At 36.4% G+C, this 14,884-nt stretch overlaps 2 protein-coding genes across 3 annotated transcripts in view; both read right to left on the minus strand.

The window, feature by feature from the left end:
- Positions 1-3,377, minus strand: part of LOC141628369 (protein FAR1-RELATED SEQUENCE 5-like) — a 22,479-nt gene extending 19,102 nt beyond the window's left edge. The window contains exons 1-2 of the mRNA XM_074441526.1: positions 3,307-3,377; positions 3,110-3,176 (exon numbers count right to left, since the gene is read on the minus strand). Of these exons, the coding sequence (XP_074297627.1) occupies positions 3,110-3,176; positions 3,307-3,377 (138 nt within the window). The remainder of the gene's footprint in view (positions 1-3,109; positions 3,177-3,306) is intronic.
- Positions 1,400-14,566, minus strand: LOC141634356 (putative cadmium/zinc-transporting ATPase HMA1, chloroplastic). Of its 2 annotated transcripts, XM_074446560.1 has the most exons (14): positions 14,051-14,538; positions 12,993-13,143; positions 12,703-12,884; positions 11,288-11,434; positions 10,224-10,419; positions 8,416-8,528; positions 7,549-7,790; positions 6,688-6,793; positions 6,294-6,455; positions 5,551-5,767; positions 4,591-4,778; positions 4,410-4,496; positions 3,659-3,843; positions 1,400-1,577 (listed from the first exon to the last, which is right to left on the minus strand). In XM_074446560.1, the coding sequence occupies exons 1-13, from the start codon at positions 14,474-14,476 to the stop codon at positions 3,661-3,663; spliced, it is 2,400 nt and encodes a 799-aa protein (XP_074302661.1). In that variant the 5' UTR covers positions 14,477-14,538; the 3' UTR covers positions 1,400-1,577; positions 3,659-3,660. The 2 variants fall into 2 exon arrangements, with proteins under 2 accessions (XP_074302661.1, XP_074302662.1); XM_074446561.1 differs by lacking the exon at positions 1,400-1,577 and having other exon boundaries at positions 3,513-3,843; positions 14,051-14,566.
- Positions 14,567-14,884: the final 318 nt, after the last annotated feature.

Raw genomic sequence — 14,884 nt, forward strand, 5'->3', positions numbered from 1 at the left:
TCTCTCTATTGTATTTGTATATGACATGCCAACATGCCACATTGGCTCTAAATTTTTGTTACAAATCTAACGAAACAAACTTGTAAATTTTTTGTCTCAAAAATAAAAACTCCTTTTATAAATAGTCAGTTGTTATTATAATAAATCTTACTTCCTTTAACAGGTGACATTGTGAGTAAACATAATATAATTTCCTTATTATAAATTAAGAGTAATCAACTTCGTATACATTGTTTATGGTCGGCCAATTGTTTATTAATCTTTTTTTTTTATTCATAGTAAAAAAAAGTATATTAATCAAAGTTAAATAAGGAATTTGTCCATTAATTTCTATTAAAACTGGTTTCATTATACCTATTTTTTATAAGTGTTATTTGATATTTTATTAATGAATTGATATTTCCGTAAAAAAAAAAAGTTAAATAAAAAATTAGAACAAAACCGAGGGAAGTAAAATTTATAGCGTTGTGGCAAGTCACACGTATAAGCAAAGAACTTCTATGAGAGGGGTAGCATGATACGGAGTACTATGTTAGAGTAATACAAACGTCGAACAATTTGTTTCTATAATGCCTCCCAATTAGTGAGATCCTTGTTGATACAAAATTTTAAGAAATAAATTTCATTAGTATGGTATACATTAAGTACTTATGGGAAGATCATGAGTTAAAACGAAAGAATAAGCTTATCCTTGCTTTCTCCGTCTCATTCATTTGTTAATAATTGGGACAAAAAAAGTATTACTATTATCGATTATCGATTCTACTCGTATTATGGCATATATATTGTAATAAGGGACCAAATACATACAGTATGAAATATGAACAACCGATGTAACTGACCATTAGTATTAATAGTCAATCCCAAAAATTAGACAACAAAGTTGTAACATCATATAGCACTAATTAAACTGATTATAGAAGTACATGCTTAAAATTCTAAAACTTTCTGTTTAAATAATGACAAAATATTGTAGAATCCTAAATTCAACCAACTTCTGTAATACATCTACATATTACAATACATATATGTATTACTAAGAAGTGATGTCCTGATCCTATTACATTAGTACACAATAGCGTAAGAGTTAGATGGAAATAATTAAGCAAGAAAGAAGGAAATTGCATATGAACTCATATACTAACACATCTATCAAATCTGATATTTCCCAAGAGTAAGAGAAATAGATTTTGACAACGTATAGAACATTAGTGTATACTCCGTATGTATGACTAACAATGCCACAATGGTGACAATTCAAGATATGCTTTAAAACAATAAAATTAACTGCTAATCGAACATTGAAACTTTGAAAGTATTTTTTGTTAAAAGTAATAAGCCTCTGGATCGGGGGAAGGAAGGTTGTCAAAGCACAAAAAGTACATAAACATAAGTATCAAAAACATAACCGTAGGAGGTTACTATTATTATGAAAAGGAAATTGAATAGAAGTCATAATAAACTCAAAGAAAAATTCAACATCTCATATAGGTGATTAAGAAAACATGTACCGTAGTCCGTAGTCCGTGTAAAGTACTCCACAATAATGCAATTACTGTATAATCAACTTAATTTACCTGCAAAAGAAAAATAAAAACATCAATGTCAATCCTACTATAGTAAGGTTTACAACAAAAAATACAGATAATAATTAATATAAGATGCAAAAAATTTCATAAATTTAAGATTAAAATATTAGCAGCCTAAAAAGAACAAAGAAGTGTTGTTAAAGAAGCATTGCGTAGGAATGACTATGACAATTATTGACTATTTATAAATTAATGAATTTAATGTCTAATGGGAGTTTGTCTTAGAAGCAAACTATTGGAAAAATATAGAGTTTATTTTATAAATTAATGAATTTAATGTCTAATGGGAGTTTGTTTTATATGTTGCGTAGGAATGACTATGATCAATGTATTTAGATAGTATGCAAAAGCTGGATTTACCTGCAAAAGAAAAATAAAAACATCAATGTCAATCCTACTATAGTAAGGTTTACAACAAAAAATACAGATAATAATTAATATAAGATGCAAAAAATTTCATAAATTTAAGATTAAAATATTAGCAGCCTAAAAAGAACAAAGAAGTGTTGTTAAAGAAGCATTGCGTAGGAATGACTATGACAATTATTGACTATTTATAAATTAATGAATTTAATGTCTAATGGGAGTTTGTCTTAGAAGCAAACTATTGGAAAAATATAGAGTTTATTTTATAAATTAATGAATTTAATGTCTAATGGGAGTTTGTTTTATATGTTGCGTAGGAATGACTATGATCAATGTATTTAGATAGTATGCAAAAGCTGGATTCTCTATAATCGCTCGAAAAAAGCTTACTTTAATAATATAGATAGATAGATAGATATTGATTCACGCCAATCCAAAATGAGTTCATCCAATCACTTGTTAAGTTGATTCAATTATAGTACACTCCGTATGAAGTTTCTATTTCAGTTTAGATCACGGCTGTAGCATCAACTATTGCCATCTAATCTTGCCAACATTGGTGTTATATAGCCTCGAAACACAGTAAACTGAGATTCCAGTGATCAAGTGGTAAGTTGTAAACTAATTATAATAACACAGATCCAATGCTCCGAGCATGCAGTTGGACCCCTCACTTTTCTGAATTCGAGCTCTCGTAGCCCAAAAAATATCACTTGTCCCACTTAAAGAAGAAAGTCCAGAGTTTAACAAGACAGATGTGGACTGAAATAGGTTATATGGCCAATTTCATACTCTTGTAAATATCGACTTTTTTTTTTTCAATTAACATGGATTTATCAAATTATGATAAAAGCACGAGCAAGGTTAGCAAACAAAAAGAAAAAAAAACGGTTTGGGGTTAAGACAGGGAGGCAAGCATTGAATGCAAAAACTAACTGAGTGGCAATTCAAGTTTGACAAACCATATGAGGATTTAGTGATGTAAATATGAAGATGACGACCACGTCGAAAGCATACCACAAGTCCCTATGGCAGTTGTCACTCCTACAGTTAACAATCAATTGAATACTTCCGTTTCTTACTTGAGAGTGTTAAAAACATTGTCATCTACATGGTGTCAGCTGGATGGATTCACATAGATACAAGACACCTACCCATATGTCAAGTATGAACAAACGATTTTCCAGCACGGCAGTAAAACTAGTCGCATTGTTTCCGATTCTACAGCAAACAACGTTTCAGAAACACACTGACGAAAGGCAGGGAAGACAATTTCAAAAATTAGAAAGATAACTCAATAAATTTTCTCCTAAAAGTTGGTTATTTTCAAATGTCTTGCCGAGTTTAGTACTCGTCCTTGTCCTCCTCTCCTTCCACCATAGCGCAAAAATGTACTCTACTAGAAGAAACGTTAATAGCCATAATTAAGAAATTGTCTTATTGCTCCTGGCACAAGTGTGGGAGTTACATGTAAAAGAAGGGAGTTGGAATTGGAGCAGGGGTTGGGGCAGGAGTACATGGGATATGCACCAATAATACACAAGGAACAATGACTACTCGAGAAAAAATGGCTCATTTTACCTTGCTTTTTTACTAATATAGTGATTCATGTACAAAACTACTGTAGTTTAAACACTCACACTATATATGATATTCCAGAGATGGTCAAATTGCAGTTAATATGGGCATAGTAATGGAAGCACCTTCAATGTATATGTGCAGTTTGGATGGTTCCTGAGCTGAGGATTTGTTGGCGCATCTGTATAATCGCAGCTTTGCATTTCTCAAGAAGATGCTCAAGATCCTTTTTGAAGGACCCTTCTGGATCATTCAAGGCGCGTATAGAGTTGAGACAAACAAGAAGGGTACCACCCTCATGTAGAAGAACCTGCAGCCATACACAAGTTCAAAGAAGAAATTAGTTGTAGAAGCAGTAGCCAGCAGCAGCAGCAGCAGCAGCAGCAGCAGCAGCTACAGAGTTTTATTTTCCTTTCCCATGACACCAAACACTCATTTTTGAATCCAGATTACGATGGAATAAATCAAAATGGCCCATTAAATTGGGCCTGTTTCTCCTTATTGTAAAGTAGCACTCATTCGATACAATTTCTAACGCAATTAATTGGTTATTTAGGAAACAACCTGTGTGTTGTTTAAAAAAGTTTTGAGTCTGCGTACATCTCACCTCACCATTAGCGAGAACCCTCAGGCATGGAGGTAATTTTATTGTTGGATATTGATAAAATGCTACCAGGTGGTACCGAGTTTCAGTCGCTATAGTCGTATAAAATATTACTCCACATAATGATATAATGTATGGGTCATGTTGTATTATTATACTGATTAATATTCTATATAAATATGGTTGTAATGACCAGGCGGCATAAACTCATTTAATCCGGTCAAAAGCACTGACAATAACACCAGGAGTGTGACAATCAAAGATTTTCTTACTGTTAGCCAAAGTGGAAGAAATCCCATGACGGAAGGTATCGAAGCCATAACTATAGCAGATAATGTGAGGGCTACATTTTGTTTAACCTATAGAAAGCAAACCAAAATAAAATCACTATCACAATAGCGGAAATTGAATTTGAGACAAAGGTTGAGAGTTCAATTTACAAAAAAGTCATACCAGTGAAGTTGTTTGATGAGCTTTAGCAACACAGAATGGAACTCCTGAAATGTTGTCTTGCAGAAGTAGAACATCTGCAACAGCTATAGCTGTTGCACTAGCTTGTTGAGCAAGTACAATGCTGACAGTAGCCGCGGCTAATGCTGGAGCATCATTGATTCCATCTCCAACCATAATAAGTCCATCACCTGCGTCAAATAACAGAAAATTGAAGACATCTTGACTGCAAAATTAACAATAGGGAGGATAAAGCTTCAAGACTGATGAAATGTGAAACATCACTTTCAAGTTTCAACCTGATGTGCTTAACAAGTCATCACATTTCTGTAGCGAGGGCGTCAAAAGAATAATATGACAGTGCCATGATTATATATAAGGATGCTCGGAATGCCCTCATAACATACGGACGGTAAGATTAATGTTTAGATGGACTTGGATTAGACTGTCTGGCCATACACCATTCAAACATTGTTGAATGACAAGACCTGATTAAAAAATTGTGTTGCTATGGGGTCTTTAAAACTCACCCTTGAAATCTCACACTAAACTGGGGTAACGGGTCATATCTTCGAAGCCTCACCAATATGCCCAAAACAAAGAGTGATTGTTTCCTTATGACCAGTATTGACAATTGCGTTGAAAACTGCATCTATGGCTGTTAACTTCAAAAAAATTCTTCGCACTAACTTCACAAAGGTGTGCATATATACAGCAGGTGCAAGTTATTATAGTCTTAAGAGTTCATCTAATGTTGCTAATCTACTAGAAACCTCCCATGGAGGACATCTTCACCCCCTTAAAAAGTCTATAAATGCAAAACAGGTTCTTTTTAGTTTCTTACTTCCCAAGGGATGATTGATGTCATAATATTTCTTTTACGTTTAGCGACACATAGCTTTCGCAGACACGCATACCATTAAACTAGCGAAAACCAACGATGTGACCTTGCACTATTCTGACCTGTTTCTCTTGAAATACGCACCACGTGATTTAACTTGTCCTCAGGTTTGAGACCAGAGTAAACTTCAGTGATGCCAACAGCATTTGCAACTCTTTGTGCGCTTGAGTCATGATCACCAGTCAACATCATCACCTTAAACTTTCCTTGATCAACCAACCACGCAATGACATCCGAAACACCAGATCGAACATCATCCTCAAAATGAAATAAAGTCACCTGCATGCAGTTTGAGCCACTTTCATTATTTCTTAATTCAAAAGGCAGCTAGAGCATGACGACTGGAACTTCGCTTCTCCACTAACTCTAATTTCTGACAGAAGTTTATATATTATCGCTGTTGTATAGTCAAATCATCAAGCTATAAACATTCATAGCAGAAGAGCATGTGCAGCCTCAACCAATTAATGCACACAGAAACAAAAATTTTTACAGATGAAAGAAAACCAAGGCAAGCACGGAACTCGTGATGAGCCCCTTCCATCTAAACAGGAAATCTAGGTCAAAAACATGATGCTGGCTATCAGAGAGTCATAAGGCACCTAAACTTACTTTGAATGTTGAAACTAACCCTTTGTTCGTATACATATAGAGGATGGAAATGGAGGGGATGGAGGGAACGCATTTATGGCACAATGGCTGAGGTTAGGCCTCAATGACCATTCTGAGATCACGTCTCGACCAAAAATATAGTACCATGAATAAAGCAGTTATAAAGTATATATTCCCCATTATGATGCCGTACCTTGTCATTTACTGATAGAGCAGCATGAACAAAATCGTTGCCAAAGGTTGATGAACTCACAGCTTCCATTATCTTTCGAGATTCTTCATTTTTAAATAGTGAAGCAATGTAATCAACAGAGCCCAAGGTTGCTTTTAGTGGTTCCCCGCTTCCTATTCCTGACTATAACAACAACAAATCAATTAGAACAACAAAGTAATGACTGAATAAAAAACAATTACTACCTCCAATCTACACCAAGTTCCAGTGGCCCGCAAATGTGAGGGGTATTCTGAATCGTGGGCACTTTGGTGTAGATTGGAAGGAGTGCATATATAATTTCCCCTTTCCCCTTCTTCAAGGTGGCACGGGGGAGGTAAGTGCCACAAATGATCATGCTAGTCAAAAGCCCTACCTCATTGCCGGATACAGTGGCAAATAGACCTCTACCAGGTACAGACTGAAAGCTTTCAACAGAAATAGAAGGAAGGTCCAAACCAGTGCTATGATCAACAACAGCTCTGCACAGACAAACTGCACATTATTTCAGCAGCAAAGGACTTCACTGTAACAAGATAAATGCCTAATAAGGATTTTTGTGCATTACTTAAATAAAAAGGACATGTTTCTCATGATTTACTATATTAGATATTTAGATGTACCAAACAAATAGATGACCAGCAGATTATGGTATAAGCCGTATAACACCTTTATTCAATACAACCTTTACTCAATACATCTATATTATACAACCTCAAGTGCTGACATCAGAAAGTCATATAAAGTACTACGTATAATATAAGATTTTTGCACTGGCATGTACTGCCTCTGCAGGTGCCCAACTAGTCTACATTTTCCATTTTAGTACTAGTCTACAATTCTTTTTTAAACATGCTTTGTCTGGCGGAGCATGAATGTAGGACTGACTAGCTAACTTGCATGTCCTTCCATAAAAACAAATCCAAAGGCTCGCATAAAATCGTAAAATATACACGGGGTAGATGGACGGTTCGAAAGGATGATTCATGTCAGCCGACCCCAAATCATTTTGGGATTAAGGCTCTGATGTTGTTGTTGTTGTTGTTGTATACACGGGGTAGATGGAGTAAATTAAGGAAACCAATCATCCAAGACAGTTCAAATAAGACTTGTTTGGTGGTTCTAGCCTTACAATTTGGATATGTGAGATAAAATCTACTGACCACATTGAATGAAAGAGTTCTATATGGAAAAAAGAACAAGATATTAAAAGCCAATCCACTTGAATCAAATATACCTCCCAATAGGATGGGTAGTACCCTTCTCCATAGCAGCGGCTACAGCAAGTGCTTCTTTTTGGCAATTGGGGACACAACATGCAGCCGGTCCACCATTATCATCACCCATATGATGTCCGTGGATAGGTTCAATTGCCTTGAACTTGAGCACCCCAGTTGTCAGTGTCCCAGTTTTATCAAATGCAATAGTGCCGCATGCAGCTAGCGCATCCAACGCATGGCCACCTTTGAGCAAATTACCCTGAGTAGAATTTGTGTAGGCAGTATTGAGCAACAACATCATAATTACACCAATCCCTCAAGGGCTCCTGCAAATGGCAGGGTAAAGGAAACTGGATGGACGCAACCTTACACATAACACAAAAATATAGTTTCCGATGTAACCCATAGTGAATGTTCAGTCAACAATTGCACTAAATGACTGTTCGTAATAGAACTTATAAAGGCCAGTTTCGTGAGCCATTTTGCTTTATTCTATCATAATCCACGACCTGTGAATAGTGAGCCCCCATTGAAACATAAATACTGAACTACATTTACATATGTTTTATATTCTCACTTATCGAGTAGTTCTCGCAATCATATACTCCCTCCACTTCTTTAAGACGTTCCACTTTTCTAAAATGACAAATTCACAAAGATGTCCACTTTCCTTATTTAGTCTTATCATTTGTGGTTCTTATGATGTATGACCCCACATTCTCTCTCTCCTACTTTCATTGTCCTCCCATATTCTCAACCTCTTAATACCTCCCCGGGAGTAAAAGATAGAACCAAAAGTCCTGAATCCAGATAAACACCAGAAACAAGCCAACCGAATGCCCACAAGATTTATTTAACCATATACTTGAATTCCTGAGCATTACCTTCCTAGCACAAGCACTGATAGCAGTTGCATAAGCTAATGGCGCTACAGCCAATGCACAAGGAGATGCTGCAACCATCAGCCCCAAAGCTCTGTAAATAGATCCCCTGCAACCTACAAGATGAATATTTCAACACCTGATTTAAGTGCCAGAAATTGGTAAATATAAGCAGCCATGGAAGCGCGGGGAGTAACTATACCATCCTAGTGAGAACAAAAACAACAATGCAAATAATGACTAGGCTATTTGAAGCTGGCATAAATTACAGTTACTTCAGTCTAGAATCCAAAAGAATAATTTCAGTCAGGGACACTCAACAGTCAACTAAATTTCACCTAAAAACAAATTATATAAAACAAGGAATTATTCTCATTTAAGGATTGTTCAAAGGAGCTATCACATACCATCACAAGTCACAACACAACTCTAAATGTTGGAGATAGTAACATTATAAATACAAATAGCAGGTAAAGCTTTCGCATACTAGTGAAATGCTAACTGGTAAGTAGCCAAAGCAAGAAATATAGCTATATAAACTGAAACAAAACAGAAAATTCTGAAACTTCTGACAAAAGAATTTTCCAATAGATGTTAGTGGTGATTACAGGCCAGTTGGACAGGGAGTTCAACCAGTTCTAAGAACTGGGGACCAAATGTCAAAGGGCCTAAAATACAGTATAACTCTTTAATACAAATAACTACTGTAAAAGAACAATGGCATAGCGGACTTGTCATTCTTCATTACAAACGCCCCAATGATATTCGATTCTATACGCTACACACTTAATCCTTGTCTTCTTTAATAAGTAGGGGCCCACCATGATTAATGCAATGCTATTGATCTTCTGCCGCTTCTAGTATCAAGTTTTGTATCTTTTGTAGATTGTATTTGTTACTTCGGTAGTACTTTTACTTTAAATTGGAAGACTGAAAAATAAATGTCATATAGGCAAACTAAGGGATCGCTTGAGATGGGGGTAATTATTACGGGACTAATGGAGGCTAAAAAGTGAATCTCATAGGTAAAAGAAGTAAAACAAAATATATCCTCCTATCGGACGAAGAAAATCACTATATGAGAAGAAAATTATTTTTCTCTGAAAATTGATATATAATCGTTATTCTTTTATAAAATGTGCTATTTATAATATGGGACCTCCAATTTGGGTTTTAGAACAAGGCCTCTAGAATTCATTAGACGGCCCTAGCCCCTGGGTGATTAATGAACATTACTTGCAACAAATCTTCAAAGAACATACAAAAACCCGGACAATTCTCAAGGTATCCTTGAGTTTTGACAGATTTAAGATTCTAAGTTGTGCACGCAGGACCCTGAAGTTTGTATTTCTTTCCCATCGTGACCAAATCGTAATTTTTGTTAACTATTTAGTTTATATTAATGACATGTCTTTGATTAATGACAATTTATTTTAAGGAGAAAATCAGTTAGAATTTGAAAATAAGCACAGGGTACAGTGTGCAAAACGGGAAACCTTAAGGGTACCATGTACAACAACAATAACATCAAGGGTACCATTTACATAAAACCAATTATTTAAAAAAAAAAAAAAAACATTCACATTATTTATCCTTCCAAAAATTAATCAAGAACACTCATCAATATATCCAAAATTTTTACCGGAAGTTGTGATTTGGTCACATTGGGCACAAAAAGACCCTCGAGGGTATCGTGTGCGCAAACTTAAAAAAATGTGTAGCTTCGGAAATGCGTCAAAGTTTAGGGGAACCATGTGAATTATCTGAATAAAGAAAGGCAGCGGAATGCGACCCATCATTTTCTGCATTACCTGGTGTGCTGAAAAATGGCCATTTGAAAACAATTGGTCCTATGAGGGCAACTGCAACTGATAGTACCATTACAACTTTGCTGTATTGTTCACCAAACTCATCAAGCCACCTCTGAAGTTTAGGCTTATTTTGACGAGCCTCTTCAGTTAGTTGAACTATTTTACTTAGCATTGACTCCTTCCACGTCTTGGAAGCCTGATGGAACATTAAAATTAGGTACAGGATAGCCAACCAATATGTACGGCAACAACTAATAAAATACATTTGGCAAATAATAGCCAGTATAGAGCTTGGACTGGCTTCAGTTGGAACTTCATGACTATGTGCAACCTAGTATCTTAGGCTGTAGTAGAAGAATACAGACACTTGGGAAGTTTAAGTCATGTCCCTAATTTCGTATTTCGCTCATATTTCTTGAGAAATAAGCAAGACTTGCCTTCAAAGGGAATGTGGTTCTCCTCCTAAAAGCTGTCAAACAGGCAAACAATCAACTCTATGCATGGATAAAATAATCAACGGGTGGGAACTTTTCCAACAGTCCTGCTCAAAAAACCCCACACACGGATTTTCCGTTACTTTGAGCTAGAACTGGATAACAAAGGTGATAAACAAAAGATTAAGATTTCCCTAGATGGCTAGAACTTCAGTAATCATCATCACCATCTTTTTCCTATTCAACCAGCATAAGCCACACCACTAACCTCATTTCTCATCCCACCAACCACATTACTCAATAGCCACTCCATTATGTCCACTGTCCACCAGTCAACCTTTCCCAAAAAGTCTCTAGTCTTCACTGCCATCTACTTTACCGCATTAACAACCTCGACACTCAGAATATCCCTTCTCTCGTCTCTCCTTTGATAGGTAAACTCTTAGTTTAAAAAGCGCGCCTAAGCCCAAGGCTTAGTGAGGCATTAGCCAAAAGGTGAGGCATTAGTCCGAGAAGAAGGCAAAAGGTGTAGAAAATATACGGAGTATATACAATTCGGAACCAAATTGTATTCAGTAAGAGAAGAGTCAAAGGCAACTTGGGTATCGTTGAGGAAATTTAAAGCAGTACCTCTACTATCAGCATGCCGTCCAAGTTCCTTGCACCACCAGGAATACGGTCTCCGACATTGCTTTCAATGGGTTTCACTTCTCCTGTCAAGTGTTCTATAGTAATGGTTGATCTTCCTTGTGATACAACACAGTCCACGGGGACAGACTGACAAAAAACAAAAAAAAAAACACCATGTGTTAATCATTATGGAGGAATTTAGTAGAGCCAAATGCCTAGTGTTACTTGTAACTAAGACTTCGTTCACTCTTTACAGGGTAGAAACACTTCTGCTTGAAATATGGTAGTTATTTCTTCTTTGATGTTGGACATGGTTCTCCAGCAATTTTATGTGATTCTAGCATAAAACGCTCTGGTCAGCAAAAGTGGAAAGGTGGAAGCACCAACAATTGAGCACTAAAGAAAGTAACCCAGAGAGATTTATAATCACCTCACCTGACTACAAATAATAACTCACGATTAATCTAATCGGCGGCAGAAATTTGTTGAGCTTGTCATGTTGATTTAGATAACCCGATAAATGAGCAATTAAGTGAATGATTGTTTCAGGAGACAAATGAGCAAACAGACTCTATATAAGGCTATTTGGGACTCAAACTGTGTTCCTAAAACAGTTTCATTGCTTCTCTTGCAACTAAAGGAAAGTTACCAACTGCTGATAGTATCAAAAGAAGAGGGCTTCCCTTAACCAATTGGTGCATTCACTGTAAACACGAGGAGGAATCTCACTGCCACCTCTTTTTCCTGTCAATATGTAGCAGCGGTACTGCATAGCATTCTGGCTAGGTTGGGCTGTATGCAACCGCTAAGAAATTTATAATATGAAGTCACAAGGCTGGTTAGCAGATCTAAACGAAAGCACTGGCTAAGTGGCTATGGCATAGATGTAGCATCAATGCAGCCCATATAATATGGGTGGAAAGAAATCAGAGGCTCTTTAATGAGAAGTATCATAATGCAGGTTGGAGAATACATAGGGTGAAGATTTGTAAGTGTTGAAACTTTAGTTGGCGATCACTCCCATCATGCCTCACATGATGAAATCATAGAAAGCCTAACTACGTACGTGGTTTAGAAGGAGCTAGTTCTTTTGTAATATTTGTGCTTCATTTACCCATAAAGGACGAACACAGCATGCTAATACTAAGGATCAAAAAAGGTTTTCCTCATTTTTAATGTCTTTCCCATTTTTCATTTTACACTTCCAAGATTTTTTTTTCCACATATGTTACTTCTTTTTACTATCGTATATTTCCCTTTCTTTCCCAGTTTTCCATTGTTTTCCCACCACCACACAACACAATTGCATATGACGGTTCATGTTAACAGATCCCAAAACACATTTGAACTCTTGGTTTATTGTATCATTAATAAAAACATGCAAATAGGAGCAACAGTGGAACATGTTGGTATACCTCACCAGCTTGAACAAAGACAAAGGTGCCAACAGCTAATTCAGTCACAGGAATTCTCTTATACGATAAATTAGAGAAGTCAGGCGCTTCATCTTCATCCACAATCACTAAAGCAGAATCAGGATAGTTTTCCTTCAGCTCGTTGACATCGACCATTGAACGACTTGTAAAATATTCTTCAGCTGCATTTACAATTGACATCTGATATGTCATTAAATTAAGATTCAAATTATATCCCCTCTGCAAAATGGCAATAGAGTGATATCTAACGTATATATTTATGTATTTACCTATATGAGCCAAATTAAACATAGCAATAAGCAATCCTCCTTCCAAAGAGTTCCCCATAAACACTGATGCAAATGCCGCGAGGGCCATGAGGACATGAATGTTTACTTTCCCACCTGCTATATCAATAAGAGCATCCAGTGATGCTGAAACCTGCCATATAGACAGCTGGTTACAGCTAGGATCATGTGACGCAACACAGAGAAACGAAATGTTAGAATTGTTTTTGGCTTCACTTGGATTTTGGGTCATTTATATTTCTTAATGAACGATACCACGTAATTCATGGAAATTTAATCTATGAACTACTTTAGGTTTCGACTTGGTTTTGGGCCACTTTTATTTATTATTCCTCCTTATGAACAGCAGAAGACACAATCTCAATTGAACAATCAACTGCAGCAAAGGCTAAGCGACAGCGACCCGAAAATGAAACCTCCACATTCTTGCTCAAAGCTAAAAGCAAATGAATAATTGATCTCTACTTCGTCAGCTAATTTAAAAACATGAATATCACAAATCTTGAAACACACCTCGCAGCATTATCTTAACATCCACTTCGTAGTTCACATAGAGCACCACATTTGTCTCTTACAAAAAAAAAAAAAAAAAAAAAAAAAAAAAAAAAAATCAAGCCCAAAGTTCAGCAACGACATGACAAGAAGTTACCCTCAATGCACAAATCTATTGACTCTGAATCATTTCCTTAAAACCCGAGGTTAGTGGATTCACTAGGCTCCAATCAAATCGCTAATAAGTTTGGGCGTATTCTATCATGGCGCTTACTAAAATCTACATACTCCGCATTAGACATTCAATAAGAGTCTATCACATATAGGATGCACGTAGTCTATTATGGCGCTTAGTAAAATCTAAGCCCTCCATCCCAATCATTTATTTACACTTCTTTAATCAAAGATAAACAGATAATTGGGACTAGTTACGCAACCTTACTTAAAACTCATCATTTACTATCAATATATTCAATCAAAAACCAATTTCATCATATTCTCTCACAAAATGCAGCACAAGCAAAACAAGGTGGACATAAAAATTTTACCCCAACAAGAGGAAAAGCGGCAAAAATCAACGAATTTTGCAACGGCTTGGAAACCGTTTTCGAGAGTAAGTAAGGGCAAATCGCAGCTGATAACAACATAGCCATTGAAAAACAACATAACCTCAAATTCTCCCTGAAATAATTCGCTAATTGCGCCCATTTAATCGCCTTAGCAAACCTAATTACTGCTTCTTGAGCCTTGGTCAACTCATGATCACCACCATGATGATGATGATGATCATGGTCATGATGATGATGTTGATGTTGATGACAACATGAGGTGGAATTGAGTGAGAATTTGGGGAAATTGTAGGAAAAAGTGAGTCGATTAAAGGGTTTAGGGCTTCGAAAATTTGCGAAATTAGGGTGGCTGTGCTTAAATTGTTTGATCGAAATTGCGCCGTGAATTAAAGGGAGAGTCGCCATTAAAATGATCTTGAATGGAGGTAAAGATAATGGCGGGGATTGAAATGAAGGTGTTGTAAGTGACAGGGGCGTCTTGAAACAATTAGAGGCCCGGTGCACCGCAAAAAAAATGAGGCCCCAAATATGAATATACAAGTGTACTATACTTCGATATTTGTATTAAATTTCATCAATAAGGCTTATAAATTTTGTGCCAAAAAATCAGAGGCCCGGTTCCTCCGCCCGTGGTTACACGGGGTCTTAAACGCCCCCGGTAATGGAGGCCACACTATGTGTACATCATCAGTCATCGAACTCTATTATGCTAATCAACTACTCTCCTATAGGACCGTCCTATAGCATAGGACGGGCCCAATAGGAGATTTTAGCCCAAAACTTACCCTTTGACATTTATTAATCCGTAGATTA

The sequence above is a fragment of the Silene latifolia genome, chromosome Y, assembly GCF_048544455.1.
Source record: "Silene latifolia isolate original U9 population chromosome Y, ASM4854445v1, whole genome shotgun sequence".
NCBI lineage: Eukaryota > Viridiplantae > Streptophyta > Magnoliopsida > Caryophyllales > Caryophyllaceae > Silene > Silene latifolia.